Source organism: Salvelinus sp. IW2-2015, linkage group LG11 (genome assembly GCF_002910315.2).
Source record: "Salvelinus sp. IW2-2015 linkage group LG11, ASM291031v2, whole genome shotgun sequence".
Lineage (NCBI taxonomy): Eukaryota > Metazoa > Chordata > Actinopteri > Salmoniformes > Salmonidae > Salvelinus > Salvelinus sp. IW2-2015.
Window position 1 is genome coordinate 15,933,482 of NC_036851.1, and position 26,851 is coordinate 15,960,332.

At 42.6% G+C, this 26,851-nt stretch overlaps 1 protein-coding gene across 8 annotated transcripts; it reads left to right on the forward strand.

Moving 5' to 3' along the window:
* The first annotated feature begins 1,668 nt into the window (after positions 1 to 1,668).
* LOC111969894 (MYND-type zinc finger-containing chromatin reader ZMYND8) lies at positions 1,669 to 24,848 on the forward strand. 8 transcript variants are annotated; one of them, XM_023996267.2, is made up of 21 exons: positions 1,669 to 1,689; positions 12,345 to 12,415; positions 12,768 to 12,919; positions 13,674 to 13,895; positions 14,182 to 14,295; positions 14,946 to 15,011; positions 15,393 to 15,485; positions 15,581 to 15,668; positions 15,758 to 15,813; positions 15,901 to 15,978; positions 16,131 to 16,246; positions 16,361 to 16,872; positions 17,113 to 17,256; positions 17,476 to 17,643; positions 17,789 to 18,334; positions 18,413 to 18,922; positions 19,070 to 19,263; positions 20,625 to 20,705; positions 20,817 to 20,895; positions 23,744 to 23,983; positions 24,108 to 24,848. In XM_023996267.2, the coding sequence occupies exons 2-21, from the start codon at positions 12,391 to 12,393 to the stop codon at positions 24,281 to 24,283; spliced, it is 3,660 nt and encodes a 1,219-aa protein (XP_023852035.1). In that variant the 5' UTR covers positions 1,669 to 1,689; positions 12,345 to 12,390; the 3' UTR covers positions 24,284 to 24,848. The 8 variants fall into 8 exon arrangements, with proteins under 8 accessions (XP_023852035.1, XP_023852033.1, XP_023852036.1 ...); XM_023996265.2 differs by having other exon boundaries at positions 1,680 to 1,777; XM_023996269.2 differs by having other exon boundaries at positions 1,688 to 1,777; positions 13,752 to 13,895.
* Positions 24,849 to 26,851: the final 2,003 nt, after the last annotated feature.

Genomic DNA, 26,851 nt, shown 5'->3' on the forward strand with positions numbered 1-26,851 from the left:
GGGGCAGTAGCCATGCTGACAGTTCCCCAACCTCTCCGATTTTCAACTGATAGTTCAGTACAACACCGTTTCCGTTCAATTGAATGTCCRAGAACGTACAAACATACTGAACACAGCCCAAAGGGAAAGGGGATATCTATTCAGTTGCACAACGCATTTAACACAACCCCTCTGAATCAGAGAGCTGTGGGGGCTGCTTTAATCAACGTCCAATGGCGCAGTTGTTGAGGGGGTTAACTGCCTTGCAGCGACTCAGATCCAGACTCATTGGTTGAGTCCGGAATGGCATTGTATAAAATGAGTTAACTCCGCTCACCCGGGGCACCGGGTCATGCAAAACAAACTTGACCATTGTGGAGAAGAAACGAATGTCCATGGGCGTGGTGTAGCGTTTGGCCGGAGAAATGAGTTTGYGTAGCCAGGCAACAGATAAGGGGCAAAAATAGAATCTGTCATAGGCAATAGAGGGACTCAGAGCCATATATTAAGAGAGTTAGCCCAACTTTTTGAATTGTTTGTATTTTTCAAAAATTCTAGACATTCAGTTACATAGCATTMTATTCTCCATGTAATAATAATGGGGAGCTTACATGGCTGCCATAGAATGTTGAAGTGTCATGTAAATGCTTCATAATGCAGAAACCGCATTGGCCCAACTCTCACGGCTCTGAAGGGACTACTGTACATTGTCAATCTGCAGAATTCTGAGAGGAATACCAGACTTTTAAATGTTTTATTAGCCACATATTTAATCTCTCCGTTCTGGTATAGGCCACAGGTTAGTCTGTTTTCTTAAGAAAAGGTCCTTTAGGAAGGCAGAGAAATCCCAATTCTAGTATTACGTTAGTGAAGTAATAATAACATTGGCGCATTGGCTTAAGTAGTCTACAGGTTTTAAACCCTGTTAAATCTGACTTGCCAAGGAAACATACTTTGTTAAATACCCATAGCATCACATAAAAAAAATATTCCTGCAATTCTCTTTATTTGATGAGATAAAACCCATCACATCTGTTCATAAAAAGTACATTTTTATGTGACCACATTATAATTTGAGGCCGCAGGAGAACTTGGTGTCAACTTCTGTCTCCAAAAAGGGTAACATAGTAACTCATCTATGTTCTGTTAAACTATGTTTGCACTGTTATGTAATGTGTTGATGTCCAGTAGGCATTTGCGCGAGTTCATCTCATTTACAAGAGGAGGAAACCTTGCAGATCGAGCCCTCTGACAGTCTCTCGCTGTTTGCTCTCTTGTATTTGTGCAACACTTTTTTCACAGCGGATGGTTTTTCACTGCGGRGTAATCTCTGAGACAAAGGCTTTTCCTGAAACATGAGGGCCTTGGGCCTGTCCTGTATTCATGATGCTGTTGCTGAACTTTGTCAAATACAACCAAATGTCCATGTAATATAGACGGGTCAGACATGGATTACAGCTCCATGTGGTTTTCTTGGCTGATTTGTGCTGTGAAATGGTTTATCTTGTGATTTGGGCCTTGTTTCTTCCTCTGTCCACAAGCGCTTCTCCTGCCTGCCTGTGTGGAACAAAAGATTAGCAGCCAGGAAATGCCCCAGCCAATCAGCTGCAGCCTTACATCATGCCAGTGAGAGCAGGCCACTCACAGCCTGGCTTCTATCCTAGCAGTCGATCAGCCAGCCTGGAGAGCCGTGGCTATGCTCTGAGCAGGGTGAGGACTTAGAGGGCTGTTTGTCCTCCATGTTTTAACAAGCATTGACATATAACACACTGAGTTTGTTAGCCATGCATCCACAGAGGTAAGCTTGATTTTTATTATTTCACTTCCTCTTTAATAAGCTACCAGCTACTGTGTATGTTATGTGCCTCAGGAATACAGGTTTGTCTCATGGAGAGAGAAGGGGGGAGAGAGCCTGCTAGTCCCTAGAACACAGGAGTGGAGCCTGGCAGGAGAGCAGAGCACAGCAGGCTGRCTGCCTCTCCTCTGCTGACTGTATATGTCTCTGGTCACATAGGGGATCAGCCTGTCTTCATACCTTTGTACAGAATATACCATGGCAAGAGGAATATATCCCTTTTGGAATAAGGCACAGGATTGATCAGTTTGGCTAGGTTGTTGTTGGGTTGTAAGGGTTTATGACTGTGTCACAGGCCTGTACATTCAAAATGGAAGGTGTGGGGAGGGGAGAGGGCCGTAGCAGGGAGAGAGAACATTCATTAGGGGATCCCAGTGGATTTAACAGATGGTAAAGAGACAGCTCAGCAATGACAGCACAGCAAGAATGATTTAGGCCTCAGAGTGGTATTAGTGCATGGCACTACTTTTAATCTTACACCCTCCAAGCAGGAAGTAGTCAATCAAGATGAGCTATGATGGCTGTACAGTCAGGGTGTTTTTCCAGACTACTGTTTATAACAATGGGTAGTATTCACATTCTTGTTTTAGCATGTTGAATCATTGAACATGTTTCGTCTGGGTTTAAACCAACATATACAGTACKGTTTTTTTAACAACTAGCTGAAATAAAATGTCTCTGGATGTTAGATTATATGCCTCAACAGTTTAGTATCTGGTGAGAAAATCTGCCTAATGTTATTTTTCAGTTCACAGCTTTCTCTTTGCTGTGGAGTGGCATCCATTTCAGAGAGCTTCCCCTTTCTGTGCCTCGGGTCTAGACACTCTGGGTGTTTGTATGTGAAGCCTGATGAAGGGAAGCAAGGCTGCTTCAGACAGAGCCTTGGACAAAAGTATATAATTATCCCAAAAGGATATGAGAATCTCTACATCTCTAGTGGAACTCATAGAATTTGCACACATAGACGAATGCTGTATGTCGGCAGATGTTATGACAACAACCATGCAAAATGCTTTAATGTCTGGCATGTAACGTCAACTGCCTCAAATTGAATTGCCTGAAAAACAGCTTCTATTACCAGGCCATCAAACTGTTTAACAGCCATCACTAGCCATCTACCAGGTGATACACACTCACTAACACAAAACACACACCTCATACTCACAAACGCATGCAGCAAAGCCTACTCACACACACAGCCAATGCTGCTGTCCCATGTTATAGAGACTTTAAACCACTGGACACTTTCGGGTTCACACGAAACAAGAAAACCATGTCATTCTGGCACTCATTTTTAATTATTCACCATACCTGAGTAGTCTGACCTTTCCTAACGACCTTCACCTTGTTCAGATTTATTCTCCATGTTAAACCATCATTGTTTTTGTCCATTATGATCTTAATGGCAGCATTAGTATTTATTTAACTACAAATAGAGATCTGGTTCTGGTACTGGRAGAATAAAATAAGTAATAGCAATACCACTGTTGGTTAAAAGTATAGACACATTGTTAAGGTCCAAGCCCTTAAGGATTTATTTGACCATAGGTAATGCCAGTAGGAAAGTATTGGACAGGGAAAAGGGTGTTGGCACTGGCTGCATGTTCTTCAGTCTAAACCACAGCCGTCCATTTTGATTCCGAGGCCTGTGACATTTTCAGCCCTGTCGTTGTAAGGCCCTTCCTGCATTCCTGTGAGCCGGTCTACTGGTAAGCTGTGTGTGCTTTCTACAGCAGCTCGCCTCAGCTGGAGCCGTGTGTGTGCAGTGTGCTCAYCAGGCAGGGAGGGAATGTCTTCAAAATGGACGCCATACACACTGCCTCAGAGCCGTGGAGGAAGAGGGAGGGAATCTGATACGCTCCCTCTAAGCCTGTGTAACTGCATCCCCCATGTTTTAMAACATGCACACAGCCAGTGAGGGCTATATGGACTTTGAGGGACTTCGTTGCAGAGGTTTTGTGAGAGTGAGGAGAAATCCTCTCTGCATTGCAGCACTGTGTCTGAGGAAAGAGGGGAGAAGATAGCCTGTGTGGCACACTAAGCCGGGCGCCCAATCAGGCAACTCCTCCGTGTGGCGCACAAACCAATCAGAAGCCCACAGCTGAGGTTAAAGATTGACAATCGCAGAGAGAGCAGCAGGAAGAGCAAGGCCCTTCTGGAAAATTCTGCTTTGTCTCATCCCCCACCGGCCTCACTAATTGAAAAAAAAAAAAAGCCTGAAGAATTCTGTGCGTAAAGAGCAAAAAAGGTATGCTGTCAATTTCCTACATTGAAGCATGGGTTTTGTGTCAAGAGAGGGTATGGGAGGGGTGATATCACTATATTCATGAAAATAATGTATTTTRTGCAATGCTTTAACAACAGGAAGGGGTGTTGTTGGAAGATTGGGAGGCATTGATTTATTGTGTTTTCACTGTTCTCTCCCTCTGCTCTCCTGGCCTGGGGAGGAGGGGATGTAGCTGAGTGAGACTATCTCTGTCTTTGCTGACAGGTTATGTCAGAGGTGGAGGCCAGTAAAGCCAATGCTCTGTCACTGCAGATGTAGCTGTCATTTTCTACCCGAGATGGAGAGGAGAACTAAGACAGAGAGGGGGATAGAGAGGTGGTGGAAAAGGGACTACATTTGCTGCTCTAACAGGGAGCTGCTATCTTGGTATCCCGCACTCTCGCATTCTAATTTTGCTGCTCTCCCCAAGAGCTAAATAAAAAGCTTGTGAAATGGAACCCATCTGAGCTGTGAGACAGTAGCTWGTGCCTTGGCGTCAAAGAAAATGGCTGAAATAAGGGGATCGACACATTTGGTGTCTGAATAACAAGGAGGTTGATGTTCAGCTGATACTGAGTAAAACAGTGGCTTTCCCACAAGAAAGTACTGTTTAAATTCAAGGAAGTGTGCATTTAAATGATGCACATGCATAGGGCTGGGGCTGTGTTTGTGCAAGACAAAGAAACAGGAATGTTTGAGTTGCTTCTCTCTTGAGGGATATGATGCGCATGAGTGTGATGTTGCATTTAGGGGGTTTTGGGACTGGGGATAGTTCCATTATAYAGGGCATTGTAGTCACCATGCAGTTGTAGAGCGGATGGTTCTCCATTGCCCCTGCCTCAGTTCAGCCTTGACCTGTCTCTCTCAGAAGTCTCAGTCATGGAACCCAAGGYTGGTGGGCTCAGGATTCATGGGTGACAGGAAGGAGAAGATATATTGAGTTTAATGCATGATTGTTTTTCAAGTCATGTTGAAACTAGGACACATTTAGCTGTTGGTTACAAACKAGTTAGTTACATACAGTCCCATCCATGCCCAGTCATTTACAGTAGATGAGATGTCTGTATAATTTGTTAATCTGAGAAATCTCCTTTTGACATCACAGCCTGGTCTCATAGACTAGACGTAACATAATAAACATAAACCTCTTGACACTCAAATTAGTATGATATGGTATGGTTACATAAGACAGAAGGTTACTTAACCTCTCTTGGGTACGTGAGATGTTAGTGTCCCACCTCTTCAACAGCCAGTGAAACTGCTGCYCGCYAAATTCAAATACTGAAATACTCATTATAAAAATTCAGAAAACAAAACATATTTTACATAGGTTTAAAGATTAACTTCTTGTGAATCCAACCACGGTGTCAGATTTWWAAAATGCTTTACGGCGAAAGCATACCTTACGATTATTTGAGAACATAGCCCAGCAGACAAATCATTACAAACAGTAACCAGCCAAGTAGAAGAGTTACACAAGTCAGAAATAGAGATAAAATTAATCCCTTACCGTTGATGATCTTCATATGGTTGCACTCAGCAGACATTAATTTACTCAATAAATGTTCCTCTTGTTCGATGAAGTCTCTTTATATCCAAAAACCTCCGTTTTGTTTGCACGTTTTCTTCAGTAATCCACAGGCTCAAACGCAGTCAAAACAGGCAGACAAAAAATCTAAARTGTATCCGTAAAGTTCATAGAAACATGTCAAACGATGTTTATATTCAATCCTCAGGTTGTTTTTAGCCTAAATAATCGATAATATTTCAACCGGACAATAACGTCGTCAATATAAAAGGTAAACAAGAAAGGCACTCTCTCGGTCGCGCGCATGAAAAAGCTCTGTGACACTTTAGGGTCCACTCATTCAGACTGCTCTTACTTCCTCATTTTTCAGAATACAAGCCTGAAACAATTTCTAAAGACTGTTGACATCTAGTGGAAGGCATAGGAACTGCAATTTGAGTCCTAAGTCAATGGATACTGTAATGGCATTGAATATAAAACTACAAAACCCCCCCAAAAAATACTTCCCGAATGGATTTCTCAGGTTTTTGCCTGCCAAATTAGTTATGTTATACTCACAGACACTATTTTAACAGTTTTGGAAACTTTAGAGTGTTTTCTATCCAAATCTACCAGTTATATGCATATCATATCTTCTGGGCCCGAGAAGCAGGCAGTTTAATTTGGCCATGCTTTTCATCCAAAATTCCGAATGCTGCCCCCTACCCTAGAGAAGTTAAAGCTGCAATATGTAACMTTTTGTGCAACCTGACCAAATTCACATAGAAAGGTGAGTTATAGATATGTCATTRTCATTGAAAGCAAATCTAAGAAGTGGTAGATCTGTTCAATGTAAGCTATATCTATGCTTCCCGTGCTTAAGTTTAATTTTTGCGTCTTTTGTACACCAGATTCAAACATTGGTTATGGAAAATATATTTCACAGTGGTTTAGATGATACATTGATTCTGTATACGATACTTGCTAGTTTTGTCACAAACTGAAATTAGGCAAACTATTAGAATTTTAGCAACCAGGCAATGGCGCAGCYATTTCTGCATAGTGCATCTTTAAGGCTGGCCAGGGTGGGTGGGTGTATAACGTGAATGTCTAGCAACCCAAAGGTTGCGTGTTCGAATCTCATCAGACAASATTACAATTTTAACTACTTTGCAACTACTTAGTATGTTAGCTAACCCTAACCTTAACCCCTAAACCAAGCCACCTAGCTAATGTTAGCCACAACTAATTGGAATTCGTAACATATCATATGTTTTGCAAATTCATAACATATTATACGAATTGCAATTCYTAACATATTGGAGGAATTGTAATTCGTAACATATCATACAAAATGGATGAGTCTTGGGGCGGCAGGTAGCCTAATGGTTAGAGTGTTGGGCCATTAACCGAAAGGTTTCTAGATCAAATCCCCAAGCTGACAAGGTAAACATCTGTCGTTCTTCCCCTGAACAAGGCAGTTAACCCACTGTTCCTAGGCCGTCATTGTAAATAATAATTTGTTCTTAACTGACTTGCCTGGTTAAATAAAAAAATAAAAAAATGYACATCCATAAATTAATACATACCATACGGAATGTAGCATATCATATATCAATTGGAGTGTCCCGGATTTACATTTACTATGTTACGTCTACCCCTGAGTCCAGGTTGAACATCAATGCACAAGTGTGAGTTCACATGTAAATAGGATTCAACACGATTTTATGAAATACATGGCTTCACAAAAGCATGTCTAATCCCTGAGAAATTGTTCTAATGAGACAATGACAGATGATTGGTACCTTTTTTTGACCAGAAGTTGTTTTGAAGATGGGGAGAAGTACAGTGCATTCGGAAAGWATTCAGACCCCTTCCCRTTTTCCACATTTTGTTACATTACAGCCTTATTCTAAAATGGATTAAATACACACAATACCCCATAACGACAAAGCAAAAACAGTTAAAAACAAATAAAAAAACAAATACCTTATTTACATAAGCATTCAGACCCTTTCCTATGAGACTCGAAATTGAGCTCAGGCGCATACTGTTTCCATTGATCATCCTTGAGATGTTTCTACAACTTGATTGGAGTCCACCTGCGGTAAATTAAATTGATTGGACATGATTTGGAAAGGTCCTGTCTATATAAGGTCCTACAGTTGACWGTGCATGTCAGAGCAAAAACCAAGCCATGAGGTCAAAGGAATTGTCCGTAGAGCTCCGAGACAGGATTGTGTCAAGGCACAGATCTGGGGAAGGGTACCAAAACATTTCTGCAGCATTGAAGGTCCCGAAGAACACAGTGGCCTCTATCATTCTTAAATGGAAAAAGTTTGGAACCACCAAGGCTTCTTAGAGCTGGCCGCCCGGCCAAACTGACCATTCACAGGAGAAGGGTCTTGGTCAGGGAGGTGACCAAGAACGCAATGGTCACTCTGAAAGAGCTCCAGAGTTKCTCTGTGGAGATGGGAGAACCTTCCAGAAGGACAACCATCTCTGCAGCACTCCACCAATCAGGCCTTTATGGTAGAGTGGCCAGATGGAAGCCACTACTCAGTAAAAAAGCACATGACAGCCCGCTTGGAGTTTGCCAAAAGGCACCTAAAGGACTGACCATGAAAACAAGATTCTCTGGTCTAATGAAACCAAGATTGAACTCTTGGCCTGAATGCCAAGCATCACGCCTGGAAACCGGGCACCATCCCAACGGTGAAGCATGGTGGTGGCAGCATTATGCTGTGGGGATGTTTTTCAGTYGTAGGGACTGGGAGACTAGTCAGGATCGAGGGAAAGATGAARGGAGCAAAATACAGAGAGATTCTTGATGAAAACCTGCTCRGGAGTGCTCAGGACCTCAGACGGGTGAAGGTTCACCTTKCAACAGGACAATGACCCTAWGRACGCAGCCAAGACAATGCAGTGGTGGCTTCGGGACAAGTTTCTGAATGTCCTTGAGTGGCCCAGCCAAAGCCCGGACTTGAACCCGATCGAACATCTCTGGAGAGACCTGAAAATAGCTGTGCAGTGACACTTCCCATCCAACCTGACAGTTTGAGAGGATCTGCAGAGAAGAATGGGAGAAACTCCCCAAATACAGGTGTGCCAAGCTTGTAGCATCATACCCAAGAAGATGCGAGGCTTTAATCGCTGCCAAATGTGCTTTAACAAAGTACTGAGTAAAGTGTCTGAATACTTATGTAAATGTCATGTTTCAGTTTTTCCCCCCAATATATTAGCAAAAAAAACWATTTAATTCATTTTAGAACAAGGCTGTAACGTAACAATATGTCAAGGGGTCTGAATACTTTTCGAATGCACTCTATGTCTGTTATAAAAAAAGGTTCTGCGTTTTTTGACACACAGATCAACTGTARTAGTTGTTCAGGCTTTGATCTTGTCCCATCTTGATTACTGTCTGGTAATATGGTCAGGTGCAGCAAAGAAAGACCTACTGTAGCAAAGCTGCAGTTGGCTCAAAACAAAGCAGCACGCCTTGCCCATAAACTGTACACATAGAACTAACATCAACAACATACTGTACATGATAGTCTTTRATGGTTGACGACAAATTTACTACTTCTCTTTGTCTTTTTAAGAAACATTTGTGTATTGAKAATGCCTAACCACTTGTATAATCTATTTGCATACACTTCAAACAGACATACATACCCCACCAGACARGCCACTATGGGTTTCTTCATGGTACCCAAACCAAAAACKGATTTGAATGTGTCACTCCGTTATCTATAGAGCCATATCATCGTGGAATGSTCGGCCACCAGAGGTTACTCAGGCAAACAGCAAGTTTAGCTTTAAAAACAGATAAAAAAACATATTGCATCACAGTGCCTCTCTTCTTTAAAAAATCTAATCTAATTTAACTGTACTGTATTTAAGAATATGAATAGGTACGGTTGAAGTCGGAAGTTTACATACACCTTAGCCAAATACATTTAAACTCAGTTTTTCACAATTCCTGACATTTAATCCGAGTACAAATTCCCTGTCTTAGGTCAGTTAGGATCACCACTTTATTTTAAGAATGTGAAATGTCAGAATAATAGTAGAGAGAATYATATATTTCACATTTTATTTCTTTCATCACATCATTTTGCAACCTTTCATCACAGTGGGTTAGACATTTACATTCACTCAATTAGTATTTGGTAGCATTGCCTTTAAATTGTTTAACTTGGGTCAAACGTTTCGGGTATCCTTCCACAAGCTRCCCACAATAAGTTGGGTYACTTTTGGCCCATTCCTCCTGACAGAGCTGGTGTAAGTGAGTCAGGTTTGTAGGCCTTCTTGCAAACGCTTTTTCAGTTCTGCCCACACATTTTCTATAGGATTGAGGTCAGGGCTTTGTGATGGCCACTCCAGCACCTTGACTTTGTCCTTCAGCCATTTTGCCACAACTTTGGAAGCATGCTTGGGGTCATTGTCCATTTGGAAAACCCATTTGCGACCAAGCTTTAACTTCCTGACTGATGTCTTGAGATGTTGCTACAATATATCCACATAATATTCCTGCCTCATGATGCCATCTATTTTGTGAAGTGCACCAGCCCTCCTGCAGCAAAGCACCCCCACAACATGATGCTGCCATCCCCTTGCTTCACGGTTGGGATGGTGTTCTTTGGCTTACAAGCATCCCCCTTTTTCCTTCAAACATATCGTTGGTCATTATGGCCAAACAGTTTTATTATGTTTTTTATTATGTTATGTTTCATCAGACCAGAGYACATTTCTCCAAAAAGTACGATCTTTGTCCCCATGTGCAGTTGCAAACCAGCAGTGGCTTCTTCTTTGCTGAGCGGCCTTTCAGGTTATGTCGATATAAGACTCGTTTTACTGCGGAGATAAATACTTTTGTACCTGTTTCCTCCAGCATCTTCACAAGGTCCTTTGCTGTTGTTCTGGGATTGATTTGCACTTTCCACACCAAAGTACATTCATCTCTAGGAGACAGAACGCGTCACCTTTCTGAGGTATGACGGCTGCGTGGTCCCATGGTGTTTATACTTGCGTACTATTGTTTGTATAGATGAAWYTGGTACCTTCAGGTGTTTGGAAATTGCTCCCAAGGATGAACCAGACTTGTGGAGGTCTACATTTTTTATTCTGAAGTCTTGGCTGATTTCTTTTGATTTTCCCATGATGTTAAGCAAAGAGGCACTGAGTTTGAAGGTAGGCCWTGAAATACATCCACAGGTACACCTCCAATTGACTCAAATTATGTAAATTAGCCTATCAGAAGCTAAAGCCATGACATCATTTTCTAGAATTTTCCAAGCTATTTAAAGGCACAGTCAACTTAGTGTATGTAAACTTCTGACCCACTGGAATTGTGACTCAGTGAGTTATAAGTTAAATAATRTGTCTGTAAACAATTATTGGAAAAWTTACTTGTGTCATYCACAAAGTAGATGTCCTAACCGACTTGACAAAGCTATAGTTTGTTAACAAGAAATTTGTGGAGTGGTTGAAAAACAAGTTTTAATGACTCCAACCTAAGTYTATGTAAACTTCTGAATTCAACTGTATGTACATTTTATTGTTGTGCCTTGATGTCTTTCCTATARATAACTCTTATTTAATGTTTTTATTTTGTGTAATATCTTATGTTGTTCTTGTCTTGAACTGTTCTGTACTCTGTCATGTATTTGTACGTTTTGTGTGGACCCCAGGAAGAGTAGCTGCTCAATGTGCAGTATCTAATAGGGATCCTAATTAACTAAACTAATCATTTGACCTAATCCAATCACATTCTGTCAGTTTGACTCTCTGGAACTCTTCACATTGGAACACTGCTTTACTAGACATTAAGGGCAGCGCTAATTAATACAGGGAACCCGAGTGTTGGCTTCTGCAATGCATTAGCTGATGCATCAACTGACGTCGCATCATATTCTACAAACACTTCCTACCTTTTAATATGGTGGTCTATTTAGCTGATCAGTTTTACTCACTCATTCTCTGCTACCTGTATTTCTGTTGGTTGCTTGATAGTATGCGGTTGCATTTTCTAGCACCCACCCCATCCTCCACCTTTTTGGTTCTGTGTTTCCTTCTTGCAGTGGGATTGGTATAGCGTAACTTGTAATTATCATTATTATCTTAACATGACACACGTAGTGAGCTACCCCAAAGGATCAGAGCCTAACGCCAAGACTAATGTATTACGTTGRAATCTTTTTCTAATAAATGGTTAAATGAATACGTGGKGTTTCCTGTTTTGAAATTGCTTTACTAAACATTTTCCTTCTCCCAATAAGAGAGGGACTCTTACTAGCCATAGCCGGCACCCAAATGAACAGCGTGTGTCTGTGTCCAGTCAGAATTGGTTGAGACAGAGTTTGCTTCTGGGCCAAATGGACTCTCGCTCTAAGAATAACCCCATTGTAGTGAGACTGAGAGAGTGAGTCTCACTGCCAAGTGAGTCTGTGTTAAAGCAGACCTTTACAGCCAGACGGGATTATGTCTTTCCCCTGAAAATGATACTAGATCCACACAAATAAGATTTGTAAGACTTCAGCAGATGCTCTTATACAGTGTGATTTTATGATTGTTACCAAGTGCATACTGAACATACTGTGGAAGAAGCCATGTCTGGTGGAAGCATAGTGAGTCAAACTGTAGAACGCATTGGATGAAATGATCTATGTTGGGAGTCTTTTTCTGTAGGTGTTGTCATAACAGGGCATTAATAGTGCCTCTTTTCCCTGCGTCAGTGTGGCTGAGGAGGAGGTGAAGACTGAGTCGGATGCAGTAGAGGGGATGGAGATCTCTACACGATCCAAAGGTGAGAAAAAAACAAAGCTGAGCTATACTATTACTTATGATTGCCTATGCCTGTGTGGAGTATGTGGTGGTGGTGAAAGGGTTTATTTTATTGCTCCCATGTTGAGTGTACTGTATGTGTGCATGCATGTGTGTGTCTGGTACAGCTGAACGATACAAGGTACAAGATGGAGGCTAATGTGCTGCTTCTGTTCATATCGCTGTCATGTCTTATCGCTATGGCAACTGGTTTTATCTGCTGTACAGTATAAAACAATGAACATCTACTGTTCTATGGCTAGTACATGCACCTTCTTCTTAGAAATATTGCATCTGTCATGTTGGCTTGTCTGACCTTTGACCCCTCTCTGCAGTTTCAGTCCCTGGGTCAGTGGAGCGAGCAGTGCAGAAACGAAAGGTGCCCAGCCCCTCTCACTCATCCAACGGTCACTCCCCTGCTGAGACCTCCTCCAGCCCGGTCAAAAAGAAGAAGAAACCAGGAGCAGTCAGCAGCAGTAAAGACCAGGTGCGACCTCCCCCTCCACTCTCCTCTGTGCTCACACTGTGGGGCTTTCACAGGCTGCTGGGTTTCTGTTACACTGCAATATATCCTACTAAAAAAACTAACTTTCGGTTCCAATTTAGTCTTTTGGTATGCCATGGGACTATTTGATGTTTGTGAGACCAAGGGTTTATATTTTCTTATAGTGTTACAGTTAGCCTATATGTCCTAATACAATTGTTATCTAAATGATTATTGTTTTGTTAATGTGTGTTTGCATGCTTAATTTTGCCCACTGAAATCAAGAATTTGATTGAGTTTTTGGATATTGCTCAAAGAAAAACTGATGCAAGTAATGTTGAACACTTTTATCAGCTTTATAAATGGTCAATTATAATAGCAACATTGGTTTATAAGTCACGGATCAAAGGTTGTCTCAATGCAAAACAGTAATGGGTGTGGACCAAAACACAGTTTCTCAGATCCAATCATTAAGTGATACTAAAGGCTAGTTTCTCAAACTGATCCTTTTCACTGTCTTGACCTTTGAAAAGGGATTTGCAATATAATCTACAGTGATTCTCTTCCAGTTTGATAACAGAAATMAATGCCTTATGTTGCAACACAGGGTTCTAAGCAGTCTGTGCTTTGGACCGTTACTATGTAACTTCTGTTGATAATTTTTTTTWAATTGCATGTCTGTGCTGCTCATGTAAACTCACTCCTAAATTAAATGTTGAACCCCTCCAACTTTCTCCTTCTCTTGCCTGCATTTCAGTCAGAACTAAGACATGGTCCCTTTTACTATGTGAAGCAGCCAGCACTCACCACAGACCCTGTTGATGTTGTACCGCAGGACGGCAGGAATGACTTTTACTGCTGGCTGTGCCACCGCGAGGGCCAGGTGCTCTGCTGTGAGCTCTGCCCGAGGGTGTACCACGCCAAGTGCCTCAAACTGCCCGCAGAGCCCGAGGGTGACTGGTTCTGCCCTGAGTGTGAGGTACTCGCTTGTGGGTGGGACTGGAAACCAGTTGTCTACTAGGAAGACAACTTTAAAATGCGTGGGAGGTTTTAGGCTGGGGGTTGAGCCCTGACTATGATGAAAGACATCCCGATTTATTGGAAGTTACAGAGTTGTGCAAAATCTTGGAGCTAAAATAAATTCTGATCATGTTGGTTTACGATGTTGTCAAGGTAGTAAAATGAGGCTTGATACTGAGAATATCCTTTGAGATGGCAAAATACCTTTGAAGCTAACATCTTTCTCTCTACCTCTTTTCTTTCAGAAAATAACAGTTGCTGAGTGCATAGAGACTCAGAGTAAAGCAATGACGATGCTAACACTAGACCAGCTGTCTTACCTGCTAAAGTTTGCACTCCAGAAGATGAAACAGCCAGCTGTAAGTGCACTGACCTCCCTCCTCCAACTGACTGATTAGTCCCAGTAACACTAGAAACAAATATCAGGTCTGTTGGGAAATCAACTGGATATAGTGCATATTGCAATGGCTTGTGCTTCTGCTTTCACCCTCCCCACATTGTCATGGAAGAACTCTATTTAATTTCTACCTTTTCTAACTGTTGTCATTGACTAATTGTTTTGACAGTAGATATATTGGACTATTGAAGAATAGAGATAGATGTATTAGTAAGTCCAATGCGAGTGAACAGAGCTCTCACACAAACACAATGGAATGGTCTTGCGCTTGTTGATATGGTCTGATTCTAAGACTGCTTAATGCTTTCTCATGGTTTTATTTTCCATCAGTGATGATGTCCATTGCCCCTGCCCTTATACACGGAGAACTGCACCCTGCCAAATGATTTCCTATACTCAGAGTCTGAAGTATCTTTTGGTGTTCTGATTACAAAGTGGTTACCTATGTCATAAGTAAGGAAGCTCTCTAACAACACTAAACCACCCCAAGCCTGTTTTCGCCAGTCTCCTCCTCTACAATGGCATAAAGAGGAAAGGGACCATTGAACCAAGGGTGCAGTTTGTAAAGCGTGGTGTGGTGAGGATACAGTTGCCCCTCTTACTCTTTTTCAGGACCAACCACGCTCGTCATCTCACTCCCCCCATGCAGCCGCCACGCAGAGAAAGGCTTTTAATTGGGTAATCAATCAAACACACTAAAAAAAGACCCCATCATATTTTCCGTTCGTTTTTTCCCCCTCCTGTTTGGAGTGTTCTTTTTGTTTTGTGTGTCTGTTTTTAGTTGCTGTTGTCTGTCCTGGGGTGGTAGAGTCTGGGTGGTAAGGTGTGTGTGTCTGTGTGTGTGTTAAGGAGGTCATGCAGTTGAATCCTAAATTGAGATGCGTGCAAGGCAAGCCATTTTAGATCTTGACCTAAATTTTGAATTGATGCCAATTTTATATATTTACATGAAAGTTGTAGCTGTGCTTGTGTCTCAAGTTAGGATTTGGCCTAAGTGTGGCCTGTATTTGGAATATGAAGGTTAATTCACTGTGCACGTCTCTTTTATATCTTCTCCAGACGGAACCCTTCCAGAAGCCAGTATCTCTTGAACAGCATCCGGACTACGCAGAGTATATTTTTCACGCCATGGACCTCTGTACATTAGAGAAGGTTAATGTTCCATGCTTATTTATTTGGGGTTAGAACTACAATCCCAAACCTTACCAGTTGTTGATCACTGACCTTTTCTATTTTATTTTTTCCAGAATACAAAGAAGAAAATGTATGGCTGTACCGAAGCTTTCTTGGCAGATGTMAAATGGATTTTACACAACTGCATCATTTATAATGGAGGTCAGTGTCCGTGTTTAGATTGCAATGGATTTTCACTGGTTTCAATAACTGGTTTGTAGTTATTTCTAATGGTGACCTTCTTATTCCAGGAAATCATAAGCTTACTGCCACAGCTAAAGTCATAGTGAAAATCTGTGAACATGAGGTGAGTATGGGAAGGCGTTCAATAATTTTTTCAGGCCTTCAGAAGACACCTACAATTGTTACACCTACAATYATTCTTCTCTTTCAGATGAATGAGATTGAAGTCTGTCCGGAATGCTATCTGTCAGCCTGCCAAAAGAGAGACAACTGGTTCTGTGAGCCATGTGTGAGTTCAGTTACTTAAACTCTCTTATTTACTTGTATCAAAGCTTGTGCTAAACGAGTCATACATTGGAATTGTAGTGCCTTGTGTATACCAAATGCTGCCTATATAATGGTCTCAGTATTATAACTAGTCTTCCTGCTTGCTTTGCTCAGAGTGATCCTCACCCTCTGGTGTGGGCCAAGCTGAAGGGGTTTCCATTCTGGCCTGCCAAAGCATTGCGGGACAAAGATGGGCAGGTGGATGCTCGCTTCTTTGGGCAACACGACAGGTAATTCCGCTTTGGTWCCTACCTATGTCAATTATACTCATCAGTGCATTTGCATTTCTCAACTCTCTGTCTCTAGCCAGCTGTTTATTTGTGTTATGTTTCTTCACCTTCCAGGGCGTGGGTCCCCTTAAACAACTGCTACCTCATGTCCAAGGAGATTCCCTTCTCTGTGAAGAAGACTAAGAGCATCTTCAACAGCGCCATGCAGGAAATGGAGGTCTACGTGGAGAACATGAGGAAGAAGTTTGGAGTGTTCACCTACGCCCCCTTCAGGACGCCCTATACCCCTGACAACCAGTACCAGATGCTGCTGGACCCCGCCAACCCCTCATCCGGCTCGGTCCGGCCGGAGAAGCATGAAAAGATCAAGTTCAACTTCGACATGACTGCATCTCCCAAGATGCCCTTGTCCAGGAGCGTYCTGACAGGAGGGGGCGGGGGCATGGGCGGGGTTGGAGGGAGTGCAGGCCGGAGGATCTCCCTGACAGATATGCCCCGCTCGCCCATGAGCACTAACTCCTCTGGTCACACAGGCTCTGATGGAGAGCAGGAGACACCAGACAAGGGCCAGGCTAGAGCCCCAGCTAGCCACTACAGTGCTGGGGAGGAGTCCATGGACTGCACAGGTAGTTACTGCACACTGCCTTTCTAACGGTCTGGAGAGTCCTGGGACTACGGAATATACTGTAACAGCAACCTAGACTCTGGTTTTTGTTTTAAATCAAGCACTGTAAAGGAAGTGCATGTTGAGTTCTTCTTCAATGCACAATTGCCATAAGTTATTTTAATAAAACCTACCTCTTAAATGCAGATCCAAGGAAGAGCATGACATTGATAGATACTGTATATCTGAACTCTCCCCACAGCATCACCGGCTTCCACTCGACCTGATCTTGTCTCTGGTGCCAAGGACAGCCCTAAACCATTCCACTCCCAGGGCCCTGCCCTGCCTCTCGTTCCCAAGCAGGAGAAAGCAACACCCACAGGGAGCATCCTTAATCTCAACCTGGGTGAGCTGCCACAAAACCTGTCATCAAAACCTCAATCATCATCAAAGTTCAGCTATTTAGCACACCTAACCTGTGTAAGGCTTCATGACAGCAAAACACTATCCATAAACCCTAGAACTTAACCACATGTAGAGGCAGTTCTACTTGATGGTCTAGTGATTGTGGCTGATTTCAACCAGCTCATAACATTGTTTGTGGTTTCTTGTGCTGGCCTTTCAGACCGAAGCAAAGCCGAGATGGACCTAAAGGAGTTGAGTGAGACTGTGCAGCAGCAGCAGCAGCAACAGCAGGGGGTGCCACCAGTCCTCACCTCACCCAAAAGACAGATCAGGAGCCGCTTCCAGCTCAACCTGGACAGAACCATCAAGAGCTGCAAGGCCCAGCTGGGTGAGTGACCTAACCGCACTGCTAGAAAATAACCGCTTTAAGATACCAGGACAACTTTTTTAACTTGTATGATAACAACCATGCAAACCACTGCTGAAACCTTTGATGTTATACATTTACCCCAATTTCCCCTCTCTGCTTACAGGTATAGATGAGATCTCTGAGGACGTGTATAAGGGAGTGGAACACAGCGACTCCGAGGACTCTGATAAATCCGATTCGAGTGACAGTGAGTATGCCAGCGATGAGGAACAGAAACCTAAAGTGGGCCAGCACACTGAGGCCAATGACAAYGGCGAGAAGGACCCTTCCAAGAGGGGGTCCAAAGACCCCCTGCCCCCCATCCAAAACAAGGAGGGCAAAACAGAGGGGCCGGGGCAAGCAACTGCAACGGCAACCATGGGAGATGCAGGGGTACCATCTACCCTCTCTGAATCCTTGTCGAAAGAGAAGCAGGGTGTAGAGTCAGACAAAGAGCCCCCAGAGAAAGCCAAAGCAGTCCCTGCGTCCCCAGCCCCCAGAGAYAAGCCCCAGGTGAAGCAGGAGGCCAGGCAGACCTCTCTGGTGGATGACTCTGACTCTGAGAGGGAGCTGGTGATTGACCTGGGGGAGGACCAGGGGGGCAGAGACCGGAAGAGGACTAGGAAAGATGCACACGCCACCAAAGATCCACCAACCAATAAGACAGAGGGTGAGAGTCCTCCTATTCTCTACCACTATTTGACAAAAATAATAGTTGCTGTTATTAATTAATTTCTTTCCATTCTAGGTAAAGCCCCCACCCCATCAAGTGGCCTTACTCCATCTCAAAACAACACAGCCCCTTCCTTAACCCCCAGTGTGAAAGATTCATCACAGTCTCCACTAGCCATCCCTCTAAACATGGTGCCCTTCACTACTGCTGCTCCCACCACCATTGGCCCCACCACCCTGGCCAGTGCCACATCAACAGCRTCCATCACAGCCTCCTCCGCCACCACAGCAGTGAAGAAACAGCGCCCTCTGCTGCCCAGGGAGACTGTCCCGGTGGTGCAGCGGGCAGTGGTGTGGAACCCCACCAACAAGTTCCAGACTTCCTCCCAGAAGTGGCACATGCAGAAGGTGCAGCGGCAGCAGCAGAATCCGCAGCCAGATACGCCTCAGCTGCAGACAGCATCACCTGGCCAGCCACAGACACAAAAATTYCCCCAAACGCCGGCATCTGCAACATCTTCATCCTCATTATCGCCAGAGCAACCTTCCCAAAGCACGCGGTACCAGACCAGGCAATCTGTCAAAGGTACACCACAGTATTAGTTGATKATTAAAAATTAGCACACTACAGAGAAAGTGGAGACAGCTAAAAAACTATTTGAGTGCAACCGCAGGCCTAAATACCATGACTGTGATGTCAATGATTAGTTTTGATTGTTGTTGTTTACTGTAGCTGTCCAGCAGAAAGACCCCCCACTCAGTACGTCCACGTCGGCTGTTACCCTGGTGACCAGTATCCCAGCCTCTGTGGCCATGATGGCAGCTCCCGGAGTAGGCAGTGGCCCCTCCACCTCCATGGCAGGGGACTTCCAGATCCCTACCGCATCAGCAGACGTAGCAGCTGACATCGCCAAGTACACTAATAAAGTGAGTATGCAAGACTTGGACTGATGGCCAAAGAGTAAACAAGCTGAAGGATGTACACTACACTCACTATCAGTATATTACGATAGTTTGGGGCTTGGAGCAGAGCTTATTGAAGCATAGACTTTTGGGGGACAATTTTACATGCACTACATGACCAAAKGTATGTGGACACCTGCTCGTCAAACTTTTAATTCCATTAATATGAAGTTGGTCCCCCCTTTGCTGCTATAAACAGCCTCCACTCTTCTGGGAAGGTTTTACACTAGATGTTGGAACATTGCTGCGGGGACTTGCTTCACTTGCCACAAGAGTATTCATGAGGTCGGGCACTGATGTTGGGAGATTAGGCCTGGCTCGCAGTCYGRGATCCAATTCATACCAAAGGTGAATTGAGGTCAGGGCTCTGTGCAGGCCAATCAAGTTCTTCCACACCGATATCAACAAACCATTTCTGTATGGACCTCGATTGGTGCACGGGGGCATTGTCATAATGAAACAGGAAAGGGCCTTCCCCAAACTGTTGCCACGAAGTTGGAAGCACAGAATCGTTTAGAATGTCATTGTATGSTGTAGCATTAAGATTTCCCTTCACTGGAACTAAGGGGCCTAGCCAGAACCGTGAAAAACAGCCCCAGACCATTATACCTCCTACACCAAACTTTACAGTAGGGACTATGCATTGGGGCAGGTAGTGTTCTCCTGGCATCCGCCAAACCCAGATTTGTCCATTGGACTGCCAGATGGTGAAGCGTGATTGATCACTCCAGAGAACGCATTTCCACTACTCCAGAGTCCAATGGTGGGGAGCTTAACACCACTCSAGCCGAAGCTTMGCATTGAGCATGGTGATCTTAGGCTTGTGTGCGGCTGCTCGGCCATGGAAACACATTTCATGAAGCTCTCAACGAGCAGTTCTTGTGCTGACGTTGCTTCCAAAGGCAGTTTGGAACTCGGTAGTGAGTGTTGCAACCGAGGACAGACAAGCTTRGTGCTTCAGCACTCGGCAGCCCCGTTCTGTGAGCTTGTGCTGCCTACCACTTCGAGGCTGAGTCGTTGGTGCTCCTAGACGTTTCCACTTCAAAATAACAGCACTTACAGTTGACCGGGGCATCTCTAACAGGGCAGGAATTTGACAAACTGACTTGTTGGAAAGGTGGCATRCTATGACGGTGCCACATTGAAAGTCACTGAGTTCTTCAGTAAGGCCATTCTACTGCCAATGTTTGTCTATGGAGATTGCATGGCAGTGTGATAAAGATTCTCAACCAATCAAATATGAGTTATTATTTAATGAAGTTATTACTAGTCAGCGGTCTCTTGGGTACTTTGGACAGTTTTGCTTCATTTCTCCTTTTKCTCAGATAGTGGATGCAATCAAAGGGACGATGACTGAGCTGTACACCGAGCTTTCCAAAAGCACTTCAGGGAACACAATAGCAGAGGTATGTATCTATCTGCTGGTCTCTCTCAGAGGCACCGAATAACACCCTGCATATAATAGTTAGCTGTATGACTCTGGGGAGTGAATGTATGTCCTTGTCTCTCCCACACAGATAAGACGATTGAGAATTGAAATAGAAAAACTGCAGTGGCTTCATCAACAGGAGCTTTCAGAAATGAAGCACAATCTAGGTAAGGACCTTTGCATTACTCAAGCTTCCACTGCAGATGACCCAGTCATTTCTGGGTCAAAGGACTGTCTCTCAGTATAGACGGGTTGGTTATTTAGCAACAAAACCGACGTGTGCGCAACTATGGGCCAAAACAGARGGGGTTGGCTTAGATTGTTGACAACACGTAAACAATATTCACCTCCAATGTTTATTGAAATCATAAATACAATTTCACAATTAGCACTTGTCTCTCAAATACATTGCTATTGTTGTAGCTAGATAGCAATTTTTTTGCCATATTAGCATTGACATGATTGTTGACAACACGTAACCTATATTTCGTTTTCAATATGTATTGAAATCATAAATGCATTTGCACAATAAGCACTTGTTGTTTCTCAAATGCATTGTTACAGTTGTTGGTTAGCTGGCTAGCGAATTTCGCCATATTAGCATTGACATGAAATCAGCCAAAACACCTCAAAACAAGACARGGTATCAATAACAAGATACAATGAGCTGAAACGAGCCACCTACAATTCCCCACATGGCAGCTTCTTGTTGCTAGCTATCTGACCATTCAGAATCATGATGCACATACATCATTTTCACAGTGGTGTAAAGTACTTAAAAAGTATTTTRAAGTATTTTTWAAGTATTTTTACTTAAGTAGTTGTTTGTGGTATCTGTACTTTACTATTGATATTTTTGACAACTTTTACTTTTACTTAACTACATTCCTAAAGAAAATAATGTACTTTTTACTCCATACATTTTCCCTGACACCCAAAAGMGCTCGTTARATTTTGAATGCTTAGCTGAGCAGAAAATGGTCTAGTTCACACACTTATCAAGAGAACATCCCTGGTCATTCTTARTGCCTCTGATCTGGCGGACTCACTAAACACAAATGCTTCGTTTGTAAATAATGTCTGAGTGTTGGAGTGTGCCCCTGGCTAGCAGAAAATAAAAAAACAAGAAAATTGTGCCTACTGGTTTGCTTAATATAAGGAATTTGAAATTATTCATACTTTTACTTTTGATACTACAGTTGAAGTCGGAAGTTTACATACACTTAGGTTGGAATCATTAAAACCTGTTTTTTCAACCACTCCACAAATTCTTGTTAACAAACTATAGTTTTGGCAAGTCGGTAGGACATCTACTTTGTGCATGACACAAGTAAATGTTTCCCCAAATTTTTTACAGACAGTTATTTCACTTATAATTCAACTGTATCAGAATTCCAGTGGGTCAGAAGTTTACATACACTAAGATGACTGTGCCTTTAAACAGCTTGGAAAATTCAGAAAATTATGTCATGGCTTTAGAAGCTTCTGATAGGCTAACTGCCATCATTTGAGTCAATTGGAGGTTGACCGTTGGATGTATTTTATGGCCTACCTTCAAACTCCAGTGCCTCTTTGCTTTGACTCATGGGGAAAATATCAAAAAATAAACTCAGCCAGACCTCCACAAATGTAGACCTCCACAAGTCTGTGGTTGAATTTCCAAACACCTGAAGGTACCACGTAATCTGTACAAACAATAGTCCACAAGTATAAACACCATGGGACCACGCAGCCATCATACGCTCAGGAAGGAGACGCGTTCTGTCTCCTAGAGATGAACGTACTTTGGGCGAAAAGTGCAAATCAATCCCAGAACAACAGCAAAAGGACCTTGTGAAGATGCTGGAGAAACAGGTACAAAAGTATCTATATCCACAGTAAAACGAGTCCTATATCGACAAACCTGAAAGGCCGCTCAACAAGGAAGAAGCCACTGCTCCAAAACTGGCATAAAAAAGCCAGACTACGGTTTGCAACTGCACATGGGACAAAGATCGTACTTTTTGGAGAATGTTCCTTGGTCTGATGAAACAAGCCGAAAAACACCATCCCAACCGTCAAGCACGGGGTGGCAGCAACATATTGTGGGAGTGCTTTGCTGCACTTCACAAAATAGATGGCATCATGAGGCAGGAAATTATGTGTGATATATTGAAGCAACATCACAAGACATCAATCAGGAAGTTAAAGCTTGGTTGCAAATGGGTCTTCCAAATGGACAATGACCCCAAGCATACTTCCAAAGTTGAGGCAAAATGGCCTAAGGACAACAAAGTCAAGGTATTGGAATGGGCATCACAAAGCCCTGACCTCAAACCATATAGACATTTGTGGGGCAGAACTAAAAAAGCGTGTGCGAACAAGGAGGCCACAAACCTGACTCAGTTACACTAGCTTTGTCAGGAGGAATGGGCCAAAATTCACCCAACCTATTGTGGGAAGCTTGTGAAGGCTACCCGAAACATTTGATCCAAGTTAAACAATTTAAAAGGCAATGCTACCAAATACTGATTGAGTGTATGTAAACTTCTGACCCACTGGGAATGTGATGAAAGAAATAAAAGCTGAAAGAAATAATTCTCTATACTATTATTCTGACATTTTACATTCTTAAAATAAAGTGGTGATCCTAACTGACCTAAGACAGGGAATTTTTACTAGGATTTGTGAAAAACTGAGTTTAAATGTATTTGGCTAAGGTGTATGTAAACTTGCCGACTTCAACTGTAAGTATATTTTAGCAATTACATTTACTTTTGATACTTAAGTATATTTAATACCAAATACTTCTACTCAAGTAGTATTTTACTGGGTGACTTTTACTTGAGTCATTTTCTATTAAGGTATCTTTACTTTTACTCAAGTATGACAGTTGGGTACTWTTTCCACAACTGCGATTTTCACGAGGTTGTCAGCCAACCCGTCTGTAACAATGGATGTCATTGACTGAGGAGAATTAATCACATTATTCTATAGAAAAGGTTATGTTATTGTCTGATGTGTGTACATGTGCAGAGTTAACCATGGCTGAGATGAGGCAGAGTCTGGAGCAGGAGAGGGAGCGTCTGATGGCGGAGGTAAAGAAGCAGACAGAAGTGGAGAAACAGCAGGTGGTGGATGAGACCAAAAAGAAACAGTGGTGTGCCAACTGCAGGAAGGAGGCCATCTTCTACTGCTGCTGGAACACCAGCTACTGTGACTACCCCTGCCAGCAAGCCCACTGGCCAGAACACATGAAGTCCTGCACYCAATCAGGTAACACACACCAGCCATATTCAAAGCTGAATTTATACTAGTTAAAGAACATTGATTCCATCTGAATACAGGTACTAATTGTCTTACAACTGTATAGTTATATATTCCTGTTCTCATTTTGTAGCGACAGCCTCACAGCAAGAGCCTGAGTCAGGGTCCACGGCAGACGGCCCAAACAAAGCCTCAGGACAGTCCAACAGTGGTCAAACTTCTCCCAGAGAAACGACAGCATCTGCCCCCACAGATAAAGACTCTAACATGGAGAAAAGCAAGGACAATGTCACTGTCAGTCTGTCCTAACACGGAGCCCCTGCCCTGGCATTGAGTTATCACACTTGAACCTGTAACATAAAATACCGACACCTTCTTAGCTACTGTACATGGACACGTTTTGTTAGCATTAGTCTTTTCAAGCTGCTGCTCTGAAGGTATCAAAATACTTTTTTATTTTAAGTGATAATGACCAGAATTTCGTCTTTCCCAAACGCTATAATCATCCTTCTCCATCTCAAGTCCAGATGTACTTTATGCCCAAAGTACTATGGGACAAGTAACCACTAGAGAGCGCCACCTGTTCTCTTAATCACTGTCACCTTGCATTACACACGCTTTGCAAGCTCATAGAGAAGCAGCTTTTCATGGCCAAATTTGAGGGTTGGGTGTGTGAGGCAGATGTACAGAAAGTGTATCTATTGTTATACGTAATATTAATAAAACTGTATTGGGAGTGCATAATAAGTTTTGGTACTGTGTGAAAGAATTGGACAGTTTGGTCAATGATCACCCAGATGACCAAACGTAATGTGAATGGACCAGAATGGAACATTGCTTCAGATTATTGTTGATACAAATTATTTTCAACCGCCATCTTGTATGTTAATTTATTCATTATTTATGCTGGAATGTTGCCTACAGTTTTATTGAGGAGATAATGTTCGATGGACTGCCTGTTGAATTWAGATATGGTACAGAGATAGTTATATGAAGCTTTTCCATTTCAGAATGTTTTTCTTTCCTCCCTTAGGACTAATGTTCATCATAATGCAACCAACATTTGTCCTGTATTCATATTTCTGTGTTCATACTCTTTCATCTTGTATTGTTGTCACTGAGAAATAAACCATATTTATGGCAAACACAGGCCCTGAGAGGGAACAGAATACAACACTAGTTTTTGAAAGCCRTTGCATTTTCTATGTGTCTCCCACATGATGATACAAAAACATAAATGTATTTGGTTGAAAATGATCGGCTACGGTGAACTGAACACGTCTTTGTATGTCAGGTTTGAACGCTCTACTACAATTTATTCACTCATCTGCAGGAAACCCCATTTGATTTTCAAACTATTCTCCTACAGCATACTGTAATGGAGTCATTCCTCCCTGTCCCGGTATAGAGAAGAGACTAAAGGAACTCTGTTGTATTTCATGTTTGTTTACATTCTGTAAATAAATAAGSTGTGTTGTTCTAAAACTGTGCATGGCTCTAATGTACCACCATTTCAGTCGCATATGCCCTCAAATATGTTGCTGTGTGACCTGGAATTTTGATTTGGAATCACCAGTGTGCCTACAAAAATATTCACCAACATATGGCATATGGCAATACCCTGGCTTCCCTGTGGTTTGTTTTGGAATCAGAATCTTTCCACTCCTGGGGCCTGTTGCACAAAACTAGGATAAGGGCTGTCTCTTATACACATCTAGATGTGTATAAGAGACAGGTCATGCACTATAACCCAATACTATAACAAACATGATTGAATATTAGCAACTGTATTATATGTGATTGAATACTATAACAAACATGATTGAATATTAGCAACTGTATTATATGTGATTGAATACTATAACAAACATGATTGAATATTAGCAACTGTATTATATGTGATTGAATACTACAACAAACGTGATTGAATATTAGCTGACTGTTGGTCTGGGCGCCTGGGTGTCTGTGTGTGTGTGCTGGAAGTAACAGTTAGCTCAGATAAGAAGCTGGGAAGCTGTAGTTAGCCTTGAGCGAGAACAGTGGACATTGTATAACAGGTGTGAATAGCTCAGACAATATTACAGAGCTGTCTGACCRCAGTCTTTGGGGTGAAGYAGCGTAATCTACACAGCAACAGCGWCGGGACAWCASAMYSSSRAAYGGGSCWYGYKRMYSRTWAWGRGCCAACARCAACGATAGGCTGGGTYAGTCTAAACCACGCCCAGTCTCTACTCTGACAGGCCGGCTCGGAAGTGGGAACTATCTCTGTCATGAGTATTTATTATAATGTCTTTGTCAGTAACAAGTGTCTTCTCTGTTTCCACCCTGCGGGGTGGGGCAGTGGACCCGTATATACGAAAAATGCATTTGCCATTTATTAACTTTTGAATTAAACAATTATTTTAATCAAGTTCAGGTGTCCTATTGTTCCTATCTCAGTTGAACTTACGCAACCCTAACATAATGCACAAACACGTCTCGTAAAAAGTAAATATGTTTTTGTTTGGTTATCTTTTGGAAATTGTAGAAAAGAAAAAAAAATCCATCTTCAGATGTTCCAGCTAGGCAGGCTAACGTTAGTTAGCTAATTAATTTGCTAGCTATCATACAATAGGCGTATATTAACAATTATATATTTAATATAATAAGTAGACATGCACTCATAATTGACTGTAGCYAATATKAAYCACCCACAAGCTACTCGTGGCTYAAAACATAATTATCGTGTGACGAATTTCCGGCCAAGGGTGGCCCATTTAAAAAATGATTCCTTCCTCCCTTGCCTCTTGCCCTGCAAGTGTATTTTCGTCAAACGTCATGAAACGTCATCAGAAGTGTCCACTTAATTTGAGGGCTAAGGGGATAGGGTGTGTCTTT